This window comes from Thunnus thynnus, chromosome 9, assembly GCF_963924715.1.
Source record: "Thunnus thynnus chromosome 9, fThuThy2.1, whole genome shotgun sequence".
Taxonomy (NCBI): domain Eukaryota; kingdom Metazoa; phylum Chordata; class Actinopteri; order Scombriformes; family Scombridae; genus Thunnus; species Thunnus thynnus.
In genome coordinates this window covers 23,581,770-23,602,854 of record NC_089525.1, presented here as the reverse complement: position 1 = coordinate 23,602,854, position 21,085 = coordinate 23,581,770, and the positions used below count along the sequence as shown (strand labels likewise).

Sequence of the window (21,085 nt, the reverse complement as noted above, 5' to 3'; positions counted from 1 at the left end):
TCTGCACGCAGCTGGCCTAACTTGGTTTGCATTGATTGGATTTGGGAATGGCATGCAGAGCTTCAAGTTCAACATAGGCCCGGTGTGCTGCCTGGAAACTGACCTCGGGTAAACCCCTCAGAGGCTCGGCGGACTTTGGAGATATTCTGCAGAGGTATTTTTTTTTGCGCAGCGCGGGGAGTCTGGCGCAACGTGAAGGGGATGATCCCCCCCCCCCCCCTCCAATCAACTGATGAGACACGCGACTGAGTGAAGCCACGATTATTAAGGGACACACAGATAACTACTGCGCCCCCCGTCTCGCGGTGCAAGATGATGTCACTGATAGATCTGGACGATGATCAGCGATGGGTGCCCACTCACGTCAATGTCACCGTCCTCCGCGCGAGAGGACTGCGAACCAAGGGCAAGCACGGCAGCCGCTACCTCTACACCATCATCCAGGTGGGGAAGGAGAAGTACACCACCGGGCTGGTGGAGAAGGCGGCGGTGCCGGAGTGGAACGAGGAGTGCTGCTTCGAGCTGCTCCCCGGCATCCTGGAGGACGGCGGCCGGAGCGCCCATCCCCCGGGGAGCGGAGATCTGGTCCTTACGGTTATGCACCGGGTGCTCATAGGACTTGACGTGTTTCTCGGTCAAACCATCATCCCTCTTGATAAGATATTTCATGACGGAATGTGTCCAAGAGACGAGTAGGTTGTGTTTGGAGTTTTTTTTTTTTTACGCAGCCTGCATGACACATGACAGTATATGAAGGGAAGTGATCACATATGAGAAGTAATGTGTCATCCTTTATGTCAGACTTTGGTTAAGTCATGAACAGTAGCCTACTGGAGAAGGGTAATTAACTTTTCCAGCAGCTTTTCTTAATTCAAATAATGTAAATTCATTGAATATTTTGGGGATAGTTTTCTCACCTTTTCTATCTCATGCACCTGGCTTTGTTTTGACACTTCCACCTGACTCTCAACCATGTGCTGTAGCTATCTCCACTCCAAAACACCAACAGCTGATCTCACTGATCAGCAGATCAACCCCAACAAGAGGACGGACAGATCAGAGTTGATCAGTGACATCAGCTGTTGTTCTGTTTTGCAGGATGACACAGGATTTATAAAACTGCCACTGCTTGAACTCTAAATGCATATGGGGTCATAAAATTCTGGCCCTCTGAGTAGATATCCATTAGTAGGTTACTTCAGCAGCACATCCCACAATGCACTGCAGAGCAACAAGATGAGATGCAGTTTCAACTGTGGGACAAGTAGGCTAATGATTTTTAGCTAAAAAAAACCTTAGTCCTTATGCACAATGCACATCCTCCTCAAATACTTTTTTATATTTTGAAATACTCACTATATAACACACTCTTGGCCCCTTAGCACTGACCTAATTCTGTGTTTATTTGATGTTTGCTTATAGAACGTGGATGAAACAACAGGACATTGTGTCATTCTTTATCCATCTTGTGGTCAATCTAGTATCCAGTGGTGGCTTTTAGAAACGTGTATATCTGCCAAATTGAAATAGAAACCTCTACTTCCATGCTCAGATATAAATATTGCATTGGATGTGGTCCATTAACTCCACTTTTGAAAATTGCAGGGAGATAAAAAAAATAACAAAATAAGTGTTGGTCACCCAAGGCCAGAATTTCTCAAAATAAAAACAAACATTTCTAGTAACTCATGCAATTATTGTAATAGATGGTGAACCAGTGCACTATAGTGTGGTAGTTGCACCACTGATGAACCGTGACTGAAAATGTGTAGTTTAGTGTTTACTGTGTGGTTTAAGTTTGCCATAGTAAGTAAGAATGTGACTGTTACACACAAACACACATATACAAAGTGATTCAGAGGTAAAATTGACGCAATACAAAAAGTCTTCACCTCACACAGTCTAGTTAGCAGTGATATAAGACAAAGAGTTGGATTGTGGGAATTGAAGTCCTACATTGAGTTTGACATTGGACAGACAGAGTTCACCACCTTTCCTATACAGTACATTTGAGTTATGGTTTCTCTATAAAAGTTCCCCAACTTTACCCTGCTGGCACAGCTGAACCTCAGTCGCTAAAAATGAAAGAACCACAGCGGTTCTGGAAAAGGAATGATAAACTGAAGCCAAGTGAAAGAGGAAAGAGACAAGGTAGAAAGTGTCAATAGCTATTTTTGGACCTCTACACTATATAGTTGTTGATATATTTGGTGAAAGGTGCAACATTATTCAGTGAAACTGCTCACTTATTCGTGTTATTATCATTAACTCTGACTGACCCAGCTGCTACAAGTTGACAAGTTGTCATTTGTACAACAAACTAAAACACAAGCATTCAGATTAGTCATTACATGTGTTTTATTTAGCGAACTGAATGTATGCAACTCATGAAACAAACTCAGGATCTCTAGTTGTGACTGAGCTACATACTATAAGAATAAGTTGGACAGGGCATCTTGAAAATCTGGCTTTGACTGTTATCTAATTTGCCTGATCATGAGACTTTGAAGCACTCAGTGACCGTATGCCACAGGTGATGTAACAGCTCACCAATAATATGCGAGACATTTCCACCATGAGCAGAATAGAGTAAAGCAATATGGCACATCTGGCTTTAATTGTGGCCTCTCCGCCCTCTCTCCTCTCTCTACGCTCAGTGAAACTCACACTGAATTCCTGCTGTTAGTTTTGGCTCAACAACATTTTCTCCAGTCGACTCCAAAGACTTAGGTGGCAGGAACAGAGAGAGGATTTCATTGGTTGACTCCTCATATTGTCCATGTCCTACAAACGCCAGGTGTATGTGGGTGGACCTCCAGGAATTTGTGTTGTGATTTCCTGCTCTGGGACTTGTAAAACAGTTTGTTGTCAAAGACAGTGGTCCAATTTTGAACACAACCCCCCGAGCAGTAGTTCCAGATTATGTAATATGTGGAAAGCATTGCCAAAAGGAAATCAATGTTTTTTGTTGTTCATTTTGTCCCAGCGAATGGCCTGATAACACATGTAACTTTTGCTGTAAGCGTTAAACAGATAGCATTACACATAAGATATTCCGATAAAGTCATGTTTATATGTTACTGTATTTATTTCAGGCTGTACTATAAGATTAATTGTCACCGTGTGGATGTTAACTGTCCCTTTTCTTTTATTGTTCTAGATGGTTCAAGCTAAACTCTAAAGCAGGAAGAAAGGAAAAGGAACGTGGTGAACTTCAGGTGACCGTCCAGTTCACACGCAACAACATGACAGCCAGTATGTTCGACCTCACCATGAAGGACAAACCGCGCTCTGCTTTTGGCAAGCTCAAGGATCGTGTCACAGGGAGGAAGAGGGGGGATTTGGAGTCTTCCTCGGCCATTGTGCCCGGTCGCTATGCCGCCCTGTCGGGATCCCTCGGGCAGCCGTTTGGAGAGGAGAGCGCAGGGGTGGTAGAGTCACGAGATGTGGAGATAGCAGAGGAGAAGAAGAGTAAGGTGAAAGATTTTTTCAAAGGAAGGCTACGCAAGTCGTCTGACACCAGGTCATGCTCATCGCTGGCTTCAGAGAGCAGTGTCTCCTCCATTGCCAGCGATAACCCCGGCCCTCCACCCAGTCTGCTATCAGATCCTCCTAGCTCCCCCATCTACACAAGCAAAGTGAGAGTGGACACCCACTATGGAGAGGCAGATTTGGCTAAAAAAGGTAGGCGTTGAAATCATTCAAGTGCATGAGCATGGAAGCTGGTGACTGTTAATAAGTCAAGTTTTACCACAGTGTTCTACAGTGGAGATGGGTCTCCTCGCTGGAAATAAATCTCACCTCCTCCATAAAAATTAAAATTAGAAGTAAAGAATTAACCTTTGGGGTACAGTATATAAGCAGAAGTACTTTTTCACACATCAAATTCCATATTTTTAATGAGTGTGGCTGCTCTTTACACTCTTATCTAGATCTAAATTGATCACAAGACGAGATTAGGAAACCCTGACGAAATGTTATCGTTCCCTCTGTAGTCAGCACAGATGAGAACCCAACCAAGACTTGAGTATAGGGTTGATATTAATATCAGTGTTTGAGTTATGCTAACAGTATATTAGCTGGCACATTTGCTATTTAATGTAAACACATACAAAACATTTTTGATAAGGATCCATTAAATTTCATAATTAAAGGCCTTGAAAAAATATTTACTCAATCAGCTTCTTACTGCGAGTGATGGGAATCTACATGAACACAAAAATGTGTCTACCGTGAACATGTCTTTGGCATTTCTGTACTGCAATATGTTACTTATCTGTCAACATATATGGCAATACCAGTAAATGTGCAAGAAGCTAAAATTGGTTGATAATATAAGCCATGCATGTATCAGCAAGTTGATGAACAAGATGTTTTAAGGCAGAAGTTTGAAAGAAAACTGCAAGGTATTGAGTATCGTCCTCCTCAAACAGTGTATAGATTTAAAACCTTTTCTCAGATTTACCTGTGTTCAGAATATAAACATGCAGTGTGTTATCTTGTTCTTCATAACCCATTTCTTCCCTCCAACAGTGCTCACCAGCCAGCACACCACAAAGGTTCTTACACACAAGCGAGCCTTCAGCGATGAAGCTAGCAAGATCACAACAGCCTTCCCTCGAGCAAATATTACAGTGGAGTCTCTTAAGGGTCAGACCATGACTCAGTCCAAGTCTTCCTTGTGTATAAATGGAAGTCACGTCTATGACTCCGAGCCATCAACTCCAAGGAGCTCAAGCACCCTCCCGTCCAAGCTGGTCCTGCTGGAGAAATGCTCCCCGCTCTCTCGTTCTCTGCAGAACCTCACCAAGCGAAGTGAAGAGAAAGCTTCCTTCGCAGAGGGCCGACGCTGGTCCTTTGACAAGATGAAGAAAGATGAAAAGGAGGAGGAAAAGGAAGCTCAGGTGTCATCTTCCCCAATTCAGGAAGGTCAGACAGGGGGTCACCCTGTGCAGGCCGCGATGCCGATCCTCTCCTCTGCTGCCGATTCATCTGACAAAGGGAGGAAGCTAAGAAAGACGTTATTCTCTGGAGGGAGGAGTGATTCTCTCCCGGCTAAGTCGGAACTCAACCAGGCTGGTGCGACATCTGAAGGAAGGCTCAGAGGCTGGTTTGGCTCCGGTGACTCCCAGAACAAACCAAGGTGAGTCAGGATCATTTACAGGCTGGCCTCCGGGCTCCACAGTGTTTGATGAATGAACCTCCTATCCAGGCACAACAACAGGCACATGGGAGGCCTGTATTCAGTTGGGTGTCCTGAGTTCAGTGTTTGCTCTGCTCCCTGCTCATCTGAAAATGGAATTGATTTAACTCATACTTTTCTCCATTTTACAACCATGCCGTATCATCATCTCATACTATGTTTTCCTCAAATAGCACTTCCACATTCCAATTTCATTTTTCAGTGTGTCTGTTTTTCCTATTAAAGATGCAATGTCACTGTGGTGTAGAAAAAATGTTTTAAGTGCTAAAGGATGTGATGAGAATCATTCCATGTTGATATGAGCTCACCCAACAGAATAACTGCAGATGGTCTTGAATGGCTACAATGCATTATTTATTTTCTGCTTGATTATTTTGCAAATGTGCTTTGCTTTTTTGATTTAATTTGTGTTACTGTTTCCATAATTCTCTCATTTGGCCAATTTTATATCTACTGATGTTTAAAGACTGACATTAGGCAAGCAGAAATGTCCCACTTTGTTGTGGAATATCAACTAATATTTTGGTTGTCTTTTCTGTTTGTGTAAGAAAGATGTTCCCCGTTTGGTAACCTGGCACGCCATTAACTAAGAGGACTATTGTGCCCTATTTTCCTCCACAGGCTGGAAGTTTCTCCTAAGGTAGAAAGCAGCTCAGATGTATCCCCTCCCCTCCCTCCTCGCTCCCCTGTACCCCCTCAGTGTTCCTCTCCTTCTGCCTCCACCGGTCATGTCTCACCCAATGACGGGAATCACACTAATCCCATCACGCCCTCTTCCTCTCCCTCCTCAACACCCATCTCCCCCTCCAACCCTTTCCTCCCACGTTTGCAGCGAAACCCCTTTTTTGAGGAGCTCATAGCTGAAGAGTCGCAGAGGTCGCCTCCTTTTGCGCCTTGCTCCTCTTCTGGCTCATCCCCGTTTCATTACACTACTCTGCCCTCGCAGCACTGCACTCCCAGCCCTGCTCACAATGTTAATGCTACGAATATGGCTTCCATAAAGCGGGAGCGCCCCAGGCCAGTAGCTAGGCAGATATCCCTCCCTGTGTTATTACCCAAAGAGGCACCACATAACTCCCCCAACCACTCTGCTCCTCCCTCCATGTCGGAGAGTGCAGGCGAATGGGAGGACTCCTTTGATGCTTTTGCCTCTAGCAGACTCAACTCACCTAAAGGAAGTCTTTCTCAGAGGCAACAGAGAACGAGCCCAACGTCCCCCCATAGACACGGTTATCTTCCAGTTAACAACAACACCAATAATCACACACAAGAGCTGCGAACATGTGAAGAGGAGCCTCCACCTTTGCCTCCAAGGAGACTTTTAAGGACTTCAGTGAATGAGATATACTCTGATGGTTGGCTGCATAGAGGTCAAGAGCTAGCTGTCCATAAAGAAGCCTGCCTCCTCTCACAGACCGGTGCGGCGTCATTACGTGGAAGAGAAGGAGAATGCAAAAGAAACACACCGAGTGTATCACCAGACCCTCACAATGGCAGTGAGACCTCTGATTCCCTCAGTGCTCAGTCTCAACCATACACAAACGTTACTTCACCGAGTTGTTTGTCCGAAGAAAAACTGAAAAAGTTCAAGTATGAACCTCTGGAAGATGAGACTGACTGCTGGGGAGGGATGCTGTTTGAGCAAGACTTATATGGGCGTATATGCAGAGGAAACTATGGACAGCCCAAAGTAAACAATCATCATTTATCATTGAACGCTGAGGAGACTGCTGGGAATAAGACCGCATGTCAGAACTCAGTACCAAAAATGCTTCTTGATAGTGAGATGACTGTTGCTGACCTTTTGAAGATATCTGCTACTCCCCCTCAGTCAGGTATTACTGCCATTCCAGTAGAGGAGAAAGATTCCTCTACTATTAATCCAGCTGAAACCACATGCATAAACAATAACGTGTCTTTCTCACTGACCTTAGGAGATCTGAACATGAATGTGAATCATTCCGATTTTGGTTTCATTGATTCTGATGGATCCACTCCATCAGAGGTAACTGATACTCTCAAAGGCCTCAACAGCTTAGTGACACAAGATTCACAGATAGCCGTTTCCCACCAGGAGATGGTGACCTCACCCGAGGATATGTTCACTTTAAAGGACACCTACATACCGGAGATGAACTCTTCCTTTGAAATAACTGCATCGTCTAATAAACTGTGCAAAGTCTCTCCAGTTTGCCAAAACAATTGCCAGGATTGTCGATGTGAGCTGGCATCGAATGGTAACTCCAGGGTAAGCAGCAGCGAGATTGCTGCTTTGTCGTCACAAAATCAAACATCTAATCCACCTGAAGATAAAACAAGAAATGTTGATGATTTTAAAAAGACAAAAAATGACTGCGATGATAACGGAAACCCACAAGCTAAGTTAGCCACACTTAACCAGGCAGAGTCATTTTCAGGGGTGGTTAGTGCACGTTTTAGACCAAAAGGAGTGTCCAGAGCAAACAGCAGTGGCAGTCTCACAAGCCAAAACAAAAGTGGAGACAGAGAGTTTGAACAGTTGTTGTCCCTTGTTCAAAATATTTCAGAAGCCAGTGAAGGACCATTGACTTATCAGCCCACTAAATCAGCTCTTTCTTCCTTACTGGCATTAGATAAACAGGCAGATTCTCTTGTAGACAGCACAGACAAAGATCAAAACTATCACAATGAGCTGAATACAATATCACAAATATGTTCAAAAGATGACACATCGTTACTTCTAGCGGAAGGAAAACCCTCTGCGATCAGTTTTGAAGACCTTCATGCAAAAGTAGCCCCGAACCTGAGAACCCCTTCAAAGTCAAAGATTGGGCAATCTTTGCAAGAACCTGAACCCTCTTCTCCCATCCCCTCTGCACTGCCCCCGTCAGCTGATGCACAGGCTAAGCTCCACCCTACCCCTGTCTGTTGCCCCTCCATACATCCCTCAAGCATGGGGCCGCCCAGTGCTGGAGCCAGTACTTCTCTGGCCGTGGCCCCCTACACCACCTCCTCTTCCTCCTACTCTACCACCTCCACCACTGACCAGCCCCTGGTCGATGCACGGCACTCACTTTTGCCTGAGGAGACACAGCCAGCTAGCAACCTGCCCCATCAGGAGAGCAGGTGAGAACCCTCACACTAGGATACGCACTAAACTCCTCTTTAGACATATGTAGGTACTAACAATCTGTAAAAACAGATTTCTACATACACTGCAAAACATGCAAATGGTATTTTTTGTTGTTTTGGTTGCTCTGATACCTTTTTTACTGTTGGCCTGGCTTGTTTTGTGCTGAATGCGTTCATGCCATCATAGGTTCTGTCTTTACATCCAAGGAAGTTGGATGATTCTTGCTGTGCACTGTTCTTGTCACATTTATGTTATTCATCTCATGTTTCAGTTCCTCGGTGGCTACTGTAATTTTATTTTTCGTCCACTTCGTTCTGCCTCTTTCGCGGCTGCTTTGACCACCTGCTACATCATGTCCAGACAGTCTGATATCTAGAAATAATAAGTGAAAGCTAACGGTCATTTCTCCCATAGGGGTTTATTATACTACTAGAAAATGTGATTTTTTTTCAGATCATGAGACAGCAATCTTGGTCAGAGGTTACGTCTAAGTCATTGTAATTTTACACTTATGGCTTCCCAAGAATCCCAAGAAACAAGGGCGATAAACGTCGACACCCGTACATATGATATATACTTAGGAAAAAGTAGAGAACATGCCAGGAATTATAGATATTTATTGTGTCAGAGCTGTTCAGGAGACCTAAAATTTCTAGTGGTGCACCTAAGTTTCACATACTAAAAATGACTGGGTTAAAATTTTACCCAGTTTGGGTCAATATAGAACCAACACAATATCCTGAAAGCCACTCAAGACAAATGGTTGTTTTGACCCAGTTTTAGGGTTATTTTTTATTTTTATTTTACTGTAAGGTTATTTACCCAAATAAAGCTTGTTATAATCTACTCTACTCTTTTTAAACTTACATATCACAGTTTGTTATTGATTGTTAATAACTTGTGTATCTTTTGAATGTCATATGCACATCGTTTTGTATGAGAAACAGTAAGTTTGTGACTGTTTTTAGCTAAATCTTGTTGTGTGTAACACTTGGTCAAAATAACAGATTTCTACTGGGTAAATGTTGTATTGGTGCTATAATGACCCAAACTGGGTAAATTTAACCCAGTGATTTTTAGTGTGCATCACAGAAAGTAAATTATAAATGTATATGTTCAGGTATCCACCAACTATTTGTTACTATGATGTTTGTACATGTACAGGAGAGATGCAGGTTCATATTCAGAAACATGCTGTCAAACATTTGTTAGTTCAGAAACAAACAATCAAACAGACAGAAGGATCATAGAGTCACTGCTGCTCAGTCATTTAAATCTCCCATTTTTAGAACGTGCTAATAATAACATCTACAAGAAAACAATGCAAAGTGTTTTGTCAGGAACTCAGCTTTTCCTTCTGCTGTGATCACAGAGTAGCGTTAATTTGAATTCTGGTTTTTCTGTTTCTAAGCATTTCCCCCCCTGTTGTTGTTGAATATGTGTTCCCTCTCAACAGTATCACATCCCCCCGGAGCAAAGTGTCACTCAATTTGCATTTCCTATATGGCTTCAATTAACAGTAGATACTACTAGAGCTGCAACAATTAGTCAATGAATCGATTAGTCCATCGACAGGAAATCAAGGTGCAAATATTTTGATAAATGATACATAATTTTAGTCATTTTTCAAGCAAAAATTACAAAACTTATCTGGTTCCAGTTTCTCAAATGTGAAGATTTTCTGCTTTTCTTTGTCAAGTATGACAGTAAACTGAATATTTTTGTGTTTTGGACTGTTGGTTGGACAAAACAAGACATTTGACTACATCTCCTTGAGTTGTGGGAGATTATAACAGGCATTTTTCACTATTTTCTGACAATAGACTATATGATTGATTGATTAATCAAAAATAATCATTAGTTGCAGCCCTAATACAATTTAAATGACAAATTTTCTTCACTCTTTCTTTATGGAGTGGCAGGTCAGATTTTTTTCATGCTTTGATATTCTGAGAGTTTTTTGGGAAGTATGTGTGGAGGTCATTAATATCTGCTGAATGAAGTGAAATACAGTAACCAGCTATCATTTCACCATCTAGGATGCAGTGTGTTTTAGTTGGTAGGCAACAGTTTTGCACTTACTGTATAGTAAACATAGAGTATATCCGTGTTGAAGTGCTAGTGCTGACCTCTTTACTTTGCAGACCCCATCCAGTGAAGCCATTAACCTCAAGCCAATCAGAAAAGAAGGAGGGTCGTTCAGTTCTGGAGAAACTCAAGTCTACCATCCACCCTGGACGCATCGCCCACCAGGCTGTAGCTGAACCTGAGAAAAGTCAGGTACTGTGCAACAAAAACAAAACTAATAGTCCTTTATGAACCCTTTATAACCTTCCATACACAGTATAAATAACCTTTTTACTTCACTGGGACATGACAGTTTGTTTTTCATTACAGAACCTTCAGGAGCTAAAACTATGACATACAATAAAGTGATGTATTTTCATGTTTCTTCTGTTTAAGTTAAGTTGTCACAGTAATCATATCACCACAATGGGGAGAGAGTCCACCAGAAAAAACAGTGACAGTGTGCAGCTGCTACTGTACCTACCAGCTCTCTGTTAGACTGAGGTTACTTCCAACACTGACGAGAGAAATACTGATCCCATTACTCCTCTCAAGTGTGACATAATTCTTTGGCCTGAATAAGGGTTTCTAGGTTGCGCCATCGTCAGTCGAACCTGAAAATGAACAGACGTGAAGTGTTATTGCCTTTTTTGATACGTCTAACAATTATGTGGACTTTTTTTTCTATTACACATTTCTACAGTGGTTGTAAATCTGATGGGGAGGAAATACCTAGCAATCCAAGCATTTCTGGATATTATGAATCAAGACAACATTTGCACCTGACAAAGATCCAGCAGGGAATCAAAATGTGTCTTTTTTTCATGCACATAAATATGTTTACATAAAAGAGTTATTAAACCTATTTCAGACAGACAAAAAGTAGATAAATAGATTAATAGATAGATGAAAGGAAGAAAATAGATATGATAATATTAAGAGAGCAAACTAAAACAGACAATCACTGCTAAAAAAAGGATGTAATAGGATGTCCTGAAATGTTGTGCTTTCATCAACAGATCATGAGCTTGCTTTTTCAAATAGTCTTTAAAAGGTTGCCAAATCAATTAAAACTTATTCATATTGCCAGTGAAAATTTGCTGCATCACATCCTTCAAAACTGGGCTAAATGGGTTTGTCTGTTTTCAGTTTAGTTGGATCAGTCTATGTGCTAACAATGTTGCAAAAGAGACTAAATGATATTGGTTGTTTTATAGCTCTGTGTTTGAAGTTTTAACACCAAAATCAGCCATGACTGAAAAATTGTCTCTTCATGGTTAAATAAAACTGGGGTAGATTAGAGCTGGTCTGCAGGCTACCATTAGTAAGTCACCTATCGGAAAACAGGATCGAAAAAATCACAATCAATCTCTATTACCACCATGTCATACTAAATCACAGAGAGCCATTAGGTCTGCAGACTATTTAATGCTTCCATGAGCATTTATTAACAGCAGCTGTGCACATGGTGTTACTGTAATAAATGCACTGCAGGAGCGTGAATGTTGTGATGACTTCATTGTTGCCTGTGACTCACTTTAATTTTACCACCTGCAACTGAAAATTGTTTTTTTTCTTCAGGGTGTCATAGTAAGCCATTTAATATCCGAGTAAGCTCGACATTTTAATCATATTTAGGAAATTAGATTAGTTGGATGAGGAGATTGATACCACTATTTGTTTGTTTTTATTTTCCCATTAAATTAAATATGAGGCTACAGCCAGGTGAGGGATAGTTTAGCTTATTTATTCATAAGGACAATGCACATTAATTAACATTTCTCTACATGTGCCAGTGTTAGCCAGCTGGCCAATTTTCAACTGCAGTCCTTTGGTGAGATGTTTAATGAAGTGATGGTTAAAGCATCTAGCTAGCCTGACTAGCCTGATGTTATGTCTTGTTCAATCCGTACTAAATCCGCAGTGTATTTTTGGACAGAGCCAGGCTAGCTGTTTCTCCCTGCTTTTAGCCTTTATGCTAACTTAAAGTCTCAAAAATATGTTTATCTTCTTGTTTCTACAATTGGATGTTTGAGCTTCACTTTACAGAATGATGCATGTGCAGAGTTTGACACTAGAAGGCTTGTTTCATATTCATCTGCTGAAAGTGGGAAAAGTTTCTTTGAGCTCATCGATAATCTGATTTTAAGGTGCAGGAATCGTAGTCCAGTATTCAATTTACACAAGTGAGAGTTGGAAACATGAACCCTTCAGTGCACAAACACATAAAATGGACTTTACAGTGAAGTAGGAGACATCTTGTCTCTAGCAAGAAAACTTCTGAAATGAAATATATTAGCATATTCATAGCTTCTGGAATTTGTAATGAGAGGGAAGGAGTAGATGTCATTTTTTAAGTGTGTTAATGTGCTAATTATACTTTTTTGTGGAAAAACCATATCACACACATTATTGTTCCAAGTAGAGTATTTTTATACATGTCTGGAGGGGATCTTTAAGCTAACTAGCTGCCAGCTCCATATTGAGGGGACAAATATGAGAGCGGTGTCTACTGTAACTCTCTGCAAGAAAGTGAATAAGTGTAATTTAATTGTGACATTTACAGGCCAGTTTCACACACCTACATAGGGTTTCCTGCATATCGACACTGTTGCTATCCTCTCTGCTGCAGGAGGTGACAGTGGACCACTCTGCCCAGTACCAGCACCTGACCAACATGGAGCTGATCTCCCTGCTGCTGCAGCAGGAGATGGACATGCAGAAGCAGCAGGCGGCCTCCGAGCAGCAGGGGGCACAGCTGGGGAAATGCGAAGCCGAGCTGAAAAAGGTCAAGGCGCAAGTTCGAGACCTAGAGGACTACATTGATAATCTTTTGCTGCGGATCATGGAGCAGACACCCACGCTGCTTCAAGTGCGCTCTAGACATAAGTGACAACAGTACCAGGGTGTGTACGGCGTACTGCACATGATGTATGATCAGTGACCTCTAGTATAGTGTTTCCTCGATTAGTTGTAAATGTGAGCGTAAGTGATAAACAGGGTAATTATTTAAGATTGGGAATCACTCTAGAGGCAGGTGCAATAAAGTCAAACAAGTGCTCCACAAAACTGGATCTCACAACCATCCAGGTCTTCTCACTGCTAATACTGCCCTGTTGATGTATACACAAATTTACCCAACATGCATGCTGGTCCCAATTTGGCACGAATGAAAAACAACAAGTACAAAGAGAGAAGCTTTCATCAAAGCAGATGCAAATGATTATTTTAGCTGTGCTTACTAGAATAATTTAAGATAGTCAGCTGCTGTCAATTTAAAATTTAAACTCATTGCTTTTTACATAAAATGCATAAAATAAAATAGAGGCTAGAGAAAACACTTTTTTGGGAAGAACAGAAGAAGACATAAGATCGAAATGAGAAATAAGATCTCAAGTAACCTTTAAAATGCAACATTGGAATAAGAGCTGTTGAAGTGTAACAAACCAACATTTTTTCACAATATTTTCAAACGGTTTATCTCAAACAGCTCCATGAAATGTCAAGTGCACAAAGGTTAAGTTGAGCTATTTTGAAAAAGTGTTTAAGAAATGCTACAAAATATAGCAACACGTCCTAACATGCTGCTGTGCAATGTGAAAACTATAAAAAGAAGACGTTTCTGCATTAATGTTGCTGGATGATAAGCAAAAGAACAATATTCATGTCTCTGCCAGAAAAGATTTAAGAGGATGAAGACTTACTGTTTGCATTTTTTTTTTCTTTTCTGTTTTGTTTTTATTTTTTATTTTACAAAATACTGCGTTCATTAAATGCTCTCTTCTAATTGCAGGCTAAGCCAATGAGAATGTTTTAGTATATTTTTATGTTTTGTTGTCCGTTATGCAATGTTTTGTTGAAATAGCAACCTGCTACTGTAGGAATAAAGCCCTGATGCAGTAAATAAGACTATAATAAGTTATTTCTATAAAATACTTTTGTCATGATAATATATTCTCTAATGCCGCACTAGTACCACTGTAGCTACTTGCAATGCTTTACATGACCGCAGAACTGTACTGTAATAAAATAAAGTGCACATGAACTAAAGAAAGTTTGTGACTTGTCATTGAGTAGACCTCCGTAAGACTATAACTAACGCATAACGTCCTGCACACTGAATATCTGCTGTAGCAACACTCATTTCTCTCCACTAGAGAGCACTCCTTCAGCATGGATCCCGTCCTCTCCTTGCACAGTTTGAATTTGCAGATGCACCAGATATCCAGATCTGTGGCCTCTGTGGTTTCATTTATTAGAGATAATGTTGTTGCAAATTAAGTAAACATTCTGCCTGTGTACTGCTATACTACTTAACCCTGCCTTCTCAAAACTATACACAGAAAGATCAGTTTACATGTCACTGGATATACTACTATTTCCTCTGTGGTTCTGGAGGAACTCAATTTGAGCTTTGAGACTTCAAATTTGTGATGGAAAGCCTGCGAGTAGAGTTTGAAAGATGTGGGAACTCACCAGGCAGAGAAGCTCTAATGAAAGATGACTTTTGGTGTATTATGGGAATTGTAGGATCCAGCTATTTGCAGCTTGACCCATCTAATCAGACTCACCGAACACTATCTTTCATCTTTCTATTACTTATTAAAACTCAGTTTTATTGGTTAACCTATAACTAATTTTGATGTTTTTTATGCGTGACATTCTTCTATGTTTTATAAACTTTTATGTGCTTAAGATAATTATCTCATGTTCATGTAAATTACTTTGAATGTTTGTTCTTACTGATGTCTGCCCTTTGATTTTATTCCTGTATTTCTGTTTTTTATTGTTTGTTGTGTGTAATGCAATTAATAACACTGGCTTTGAAAGGTGCTACAAATAAACTTATATATATTTTTTTTATTATATCTTTGCTTCTGTTGAATCAGTTTGACTACTTTCTTAAATAATATGTCCCTTGTATATCCCCAACTTTAAGGAAGTGCAACAATAAATTGCTGGAGCAGTATAACAGCACCAGACTCCTTTTGTTTTAAGACCCTGAAGATTTTTGCAAACTCCCCTTTCAGTCAGTCTGTATATTTTCAGAAAAAAAACAAGGTTAGTGGTAAAGATGTAAAAACAGAAAAGTTGTCTCTCCAGTTTTCATCCCTCCAACAGGTCTGTAAGTGTGTAAAGCCTCTTGCTAAGAATGTACATAGTTTTAAAAATAAAGCTGGAATACACTTTTATGAGTTGGCCTCTTTGTGTAATTAAATATTACTGATGTTTTTATGCTGCACTTTTACTGTGTTTCATCTTTGTGCTTTTTGATGCACTTTTAGGTGGATGTCATGGATAAAAAAGTGCTAGTATATGATTAGGGTTTATAATAATGTGAATTACGGACTTATAACAGACTTTAGTCGATTTGAAAAGCTCGTGGCTCCTGTATGACGGGCGCGTGATGGAAGTCTCCGGTGTAATGAAAAGATAATCACATTTTCTTGCTCCTGGATGTTTTTTTCTTTTAAGAAAAAATCATCAATTCACACATGTGTGCACCTGAAAATCAGTCCAGGGATGATCATCTTTCCTCAGGCCACACATCTTCACATATCATTAACTGTGTTATCTCTCCCAAGATCAATCGGAACAGTTATGCAATAGCTTTCACCTTATCGATTATTTGGGATGTGTAGTCATGCGCTTCAACTTTGCCAGTGTTAACGCAAACGAGAAGACTACATATCCCAACAGACGTAGCGGCTCATTGCTTCACTATAGTTACACATTGAATGTAGTTCGCTCTACTTGGAAATCCGGTCATGATTCAGTTCATTAATAAATAAATAGTTCGGTGTCATGGCGGAATCTGCAGAGTGTCCTGCTTTCCAGCTCGGGAGACCCCGATACGACCAGGTGAGTATTCATTATCCCCCGTTAAGCATGCATTCATGACATTTTGTTCTTAAGCTTTTCGGGTGAAAAACAGCCCCATCCTCCCCTCTTCTCTCCTCTGCTCTGCTCTGCTCTGGATGCTACCACTTTGTAGCGAAAGTTGCGTTTGATCAGCGATCCGTTTCTTTGTTGGCTGTTATAAAACTGCAACAACTTCCAACTGTTAATGAACTTCTGCGCGTAATTGGGTCAGTTTTGAGGCTATTAATGGTTTATTAGTGGGAGTAATGATCAGTAGGCGGTGTCTTATCGCTGTTTATCATCTCCACACTGACAGATTTCACAGCCTTTGCCTCGGCGCCGCTCCGCGCAACATTATATCACACATTTGGATCTTTCGCTTCAATTTGAACGCAGTTGTCATTTATAAGTCAGTTTATCACCTTAAATATCTTATTATGTTTGTTTTTTTCCTCTGTTCTTTTTCTTTTTGTCTTTAGAGTCGCAGCTCTCACATATTAATGAGAAGACATCTCTCTATTTGCGCATCATTTTGCACATGAATCCAGTGCAAATCACACTTTAAAGTAACAACCTAAAGTGTTTTTTCCCCCCCTCAGACCTGTGATCGAGATTAATGGGGCTGTCCGTCCTTATCTGAAGCCCATTACTCAATTTTCCGTCTTCAGAAATTCATTTGCATTGGTCAGCCCTGAAAGATAATGTGACCTTCATAGTCAACTCGGATGGCACATTAACCGAGAGGCTGCAGAGACTCACGTTAGTGAAGCTACATTTAAATTTCCAACACTTCTTCGTTCAGTGCTATTTATTAAACAGCGTCTATAGACAATTATTTACCGGATGGTGCACAGAGCAAAGTCCTTATTTATTGTGATTGTGTAAGTAAATAAGTAACTTTTTTGATCTGTCATGGTTTCAGCTGATGTGAATATGCAACATGGATAAAAGTATTTGTAAAAACACAAAGAGCTCAAAGGGAAGCAACTTGTCTTTTGTTTAGAGCCAAACTGTGACAGAACACCACAATTAACACAGGATATAATATGATTTACAGGAAGCCTAAATAACAGGAAGAGAGTAATTCATCCTTGTTTATCAGCTTATATATAGTTATTGGTAGGAAATCTTTTCAATCTGACCCCCTTGAACCCCTTTATTTTTCCATCTGGCACCTGCAGTTCCTGTCAGGGTTGATAAAGGTGCTTTAATAATTCCACTTCCTTGCGTCAAAGCAGTGAAAATTAGGCCAGTCCTTGAATCAGCATAAATCTTGCTCGGTTTGTCTGTGCTCTCCTCAGAGCTCCATCTCTGCTAGCCTTGTTGTGTACTCTCCGGGGAGCTGAAACTCATGCATAATTAAAGCTCACATGGATCCTCTCTCCACACGACTCTTACAAAACAGCACTGCAGCACATATGGCCTGTCAGAGGAGGAGACATGTGATGGAGAAATGGCATCATGGCAGAAAACACAGAGATAAGATGGTTTATCTTCATTCTCTAGTCTTTTCAATTAGCACCCGATGCTGGAATGATAATTAAAAATACTGTAGGAAAAGGTTCGTTCCACTGTCTTTCCACCGTGCCGCCCGGCCTTCATAACTGATAAACGTCTCAGAGGGAATCTGATTGAAGCTGCCATGTTTTTGTCCATCTGGTTTGCCAAAGAGACTCTTGGCATGAACCTCTATAGGGCCTTTTCAGACAGTTGGCACACACACGTAGCAATTGGCATGCCGATGTAGACAGTGAAGGGGAACAGAAAACAGGACCAGCAGCTCAGAGCTTCACTTTGAGGAGGGAGTTCAGTAAATGTAAACTTTCTGGGTGTTTTCGCAAAAGTTCTTCTAAAGGGGAACATTTTCCTTCAACATCTCAGCTGTGTTTTGTATAATTGTGCAGTTAGTGTCAGATGTTTAACCTCAGAGAATATAACGGTTAAGAATTCCAGTTTCATGGATGTTTCCTCTTTACTTTTGGGAACAGTACATTGTGAAGAAGCTCAAAGGTTGACTTATTCATGATTGGGAGCTTTTAACTGCATCTCATGGTTCACGGTTTCCACATTGTCCTCAATGATAATCACAGATGAGGAGATCAGGCCATAGCTGCTATTTAGGACACCAAGCTCATGTACTCAGTCTTGTTTCAGGAATTAGGGTATTTAAATGACCTGTGAAGGAGTTTATTTTGGATTTTTATAGAGATACTGCTGCTAAAAGTGACTATTTTTGATGAAAAGTTATAATAAAATGAAGGGATTTGGTGTTACCAGTATTATATTCCTGGCAGTATGCAGAATTATTTGAAACAGCATTTAGACCATCGTGTTGAGAGGTAAAATTTACTGAGAATATTATTTGACTGTCAAATTAATGAATATAATGTGATGAGATTTATGTAAAGTTAGTAGTTAATCAGTTTTTGGTACTTAGCTTTGTCAAACATCAGTTAAGGGGTTGTGGTTGTGCTTGTATTTCTGGTATCCTACAACCCTGTTGAATATATATAACAATATATGAAACGATAAATTGTGCTCACATGGGATATTTTAAATACATAAATATCTACTACTTCATATCTGCAGGAGGCTTTAGAGAGAACAGTGTTTTTTAGGAACTTAAGTTAGCAATGATAAATCAGGTCAGGGGACTTGTGTGGAAATTATCCATTCACATAGAGGAGGATGTTTTTCTATCTTCATGTGTCAGCTCTCATTAAGAATTAACTTTGTCACATGTTTTGTCTTTTCTAGGGTTCATTCCTCGGCCGTCTGAGACACTTTGTTGACATCATTGACCCCAGCACCCTGTTTGTTTCCGAGGTAAAGCCTGTAGATACTGTGTACATGTTGATTATTAACACAAGCTGCCACTGCTGTCTGGTGTTATATATCAAACCAGAATATCTTTATTAGTATTGTAGTATGGGAAGGTGTCACATAACAAATAATCAAGTATTTCCTTATTTAGATTACATTTTTGACCATTTTTTGTGTTCAGAAAACATAAAACATTTGCAGAACTGAAACGATTAGTAGATTAACTGATAGACAGAAAATTGTTATCAACAATTTTGATAACTGATTAAAAGTTCATTTTAAAGCAAAAATGCCAAGAGTTTGCTGCTTCCAGCTTCTCAAAAGTTTCCTGCTTTAGTTTGACTTATATGATAAGTCATTATGACACTTTAAGATGTTTTTTTGACATTTCAAACATCAAACAATGAATGAATAAATCCAGGAAGTATTTAGCAGATTAATCAATAATGAAAATGATCTGCAGTCCTAAAAAGAACATTGACTTTTTGTATTAAATGACAAAAAAGGGTTTGTAGATAAACTTGTTTATATTTTTCACAGTAAGGTATCAAGAAAAGCATTGTGTGGTAACAATACTAGTATAGAAAATGATACCCAGCTTTATTCTTGCCACTGAATTCATGTTCCAATAAACACTGTTTTGTTTTCACGTAGAAACGGCTGAAAGACTGCATCAAACTCCTCGATGATTATAAACATGGCTCGCTTCCACCTGGAGTTTCTGATCTTCAGGTGAGTTTTTATTGATGTTGATGTGATACAGTTGAGAGTATGTTGCAGTATAATGTTACAACACAAAATTCTGATTGAATATCAAATACAGAAAACATAGTACACATTATTAAGTAATTGTAGTAACAGTGGGGAGCTCATGAATGTCTCATAGTAAGTAATGCTGTGTAAAAGTAATCCTGATTTTCTTTTCCTTTAATTGCACGGCGTACCTGTGCAGCTGTGGGAAGCCCAAAAGATCAAGCAGGTAAGTGACTCACCAAGTCATAAGTTACACCAGTTTAACTGCACTTCCATGCATTCAAGTCTCTGAGCTCCTGGTAGCATGAGGATGATGTCATGCTCTCTGCACGCAGGCCATCATTCATCCTGACACAGGAGAGAAGATCTTCATGCCATTTCGAATGTCAGGTACGACCTCAGATGAAGATCTTTGCCTAAGTGGTTAAATTTGGTCCATTTTGTCATCGTTTTTACACTGAAAACCATTTCTCCACTGTGCAGGTTATGTACCATTTGGAACACCAATTGTAAGTTCCATATGAATATCGTACATTAATCATTAAGCGTTTCATAAAACTGACTCGGCTACACAGATATCCATTTACATGCTCATGTTTGGGGATAGATGAAATAAACTTTGGACTTATTTTGCCTCAAAAATAAGCTCTTATTCCCTGGTTTCATCTAGGTCATTGGCCTTCTTCTCCCAAATCAGACTGTGGTGTCTACCATTATATGGCAGGTACTGTAAATTAACACATGTATCGTAAAACCATTTATTATCCATTTTGAACATCTGGTAAGTGCACTTTTTATTGTGTACTTGCAATGCTTTCCCACCTGTTATGGACTAGAATAAGGACATTGTAAAATAAAGTGGTGCTTCTCTCTTATCTATCTATCTATCTATCTATCTATCTATCTATCTATCTATCTGTCTCTTTTTCTCTTTTTCCTGCTGCCCTCTGTCCTTTCCTTCCTTCTTTCTTGGGTTCATAACCCTCATCCCTCCTTTATTTCCTTCCTTCTTTCTGACAGTGGCTGAATCAGAGTCACAATGCCTGCGTGAACTATGCCAACCGCAACGCCACAAAGGTAGGAACTACTTTAATCTCTGTCAAGGGCGTCATGCAGTTGATATTTTTGAGGGGACACAGTTTCCCAATGCATATGTTAATGTTCACAGCAAACCAAGATGTAACCACTGATGATAAAGTCACTTTATATAAAATAGGGAAATTCTGAAACTAAGTAATTCTTATACTCATTTTCATTCAAGTCAT

At 40.1% G+C, this 21,085-nt stretch overlaps 2 protein-coding genes across 3 annotated transcripts in view; both read left to right on the top strand.

Moving 5' to 3' along the window:
- Nucleotides 1-39: 39 nt before the first annotated feature.
- rab11fip5b (RAB11 family interacting protein 5b (class I)) lies at nucleotides 40-13,903 on the top strand. The gene is made up of 6 exons (XM_067599775.1): nucleotides 40-692; nucleotides 3,161-3,684; nucleotides 4,534-5,143; nucleotides 5,825-8,308; nucleotides 10,460-10,595; nucleotides 13,015-13,903. The coding sequence occupies exons 1-6, from the start codon at nucleotides 313-315 to the stop codon at nucleotides 13,273-13,275; spliced, it is 4,395 nt and encodes a 1,464-aa protein (XP_067455876.1). The 5' UTR covers nucleotides 40-312; the 3' UTR covers nucleotides 13,276-13,903.
- A 2,192-nt stretch (nucleotides 13,904-16,095) lies between these two features.
- Nucleotides 16,096-21,085, top strand: part of sfxn5b (sideroflexin 5b) — a 341,220-nt gene continuing 336,230 nt past the window's right edge. For both annotated transcript variants that reach the window (XR_010929715.1, XM_067599774.1), the window contains exons 1-8: nucleotides 16,096-16,244; nucleotides 19,002-19,070; nucleotides 19,722-19,799; nucleotides 20,020-20,046; nucleotides 20,156-20,210; nucleotides 20,304-20,329; nucleotides 20,491-20,544; nucleotides 20,841-20,897. Coding sequence is in view for 1 of the 2 variants with exons in the window: in XM_067599774.1 (XP_067455875.1) it covers nucleotides 16,188-16,244; nucleotides 19,002-19,070; nucleotides 19,722-19,799; nucleotides 20,020-20,046; nucleotides 20,156-20,210; nucleotides 20,304-20,329; nucleotides 20,491-20,544; nucleotides 20,841-20,897 (423 nt within the window). In the remaining variant the exon portion in view is untranslated. The remainder of the gene's footprint in view (nucleotides 16,245-19,001; nucleotides 19,071-19,721; nucleotides 19,800-20,019; nucleotides 20,047-20,155; nucleotides 20,211-20,303; nucleotides 20,330-20,490; nucleotides 20,545-20,840; nucleotides 20,898-21,085) is intronic.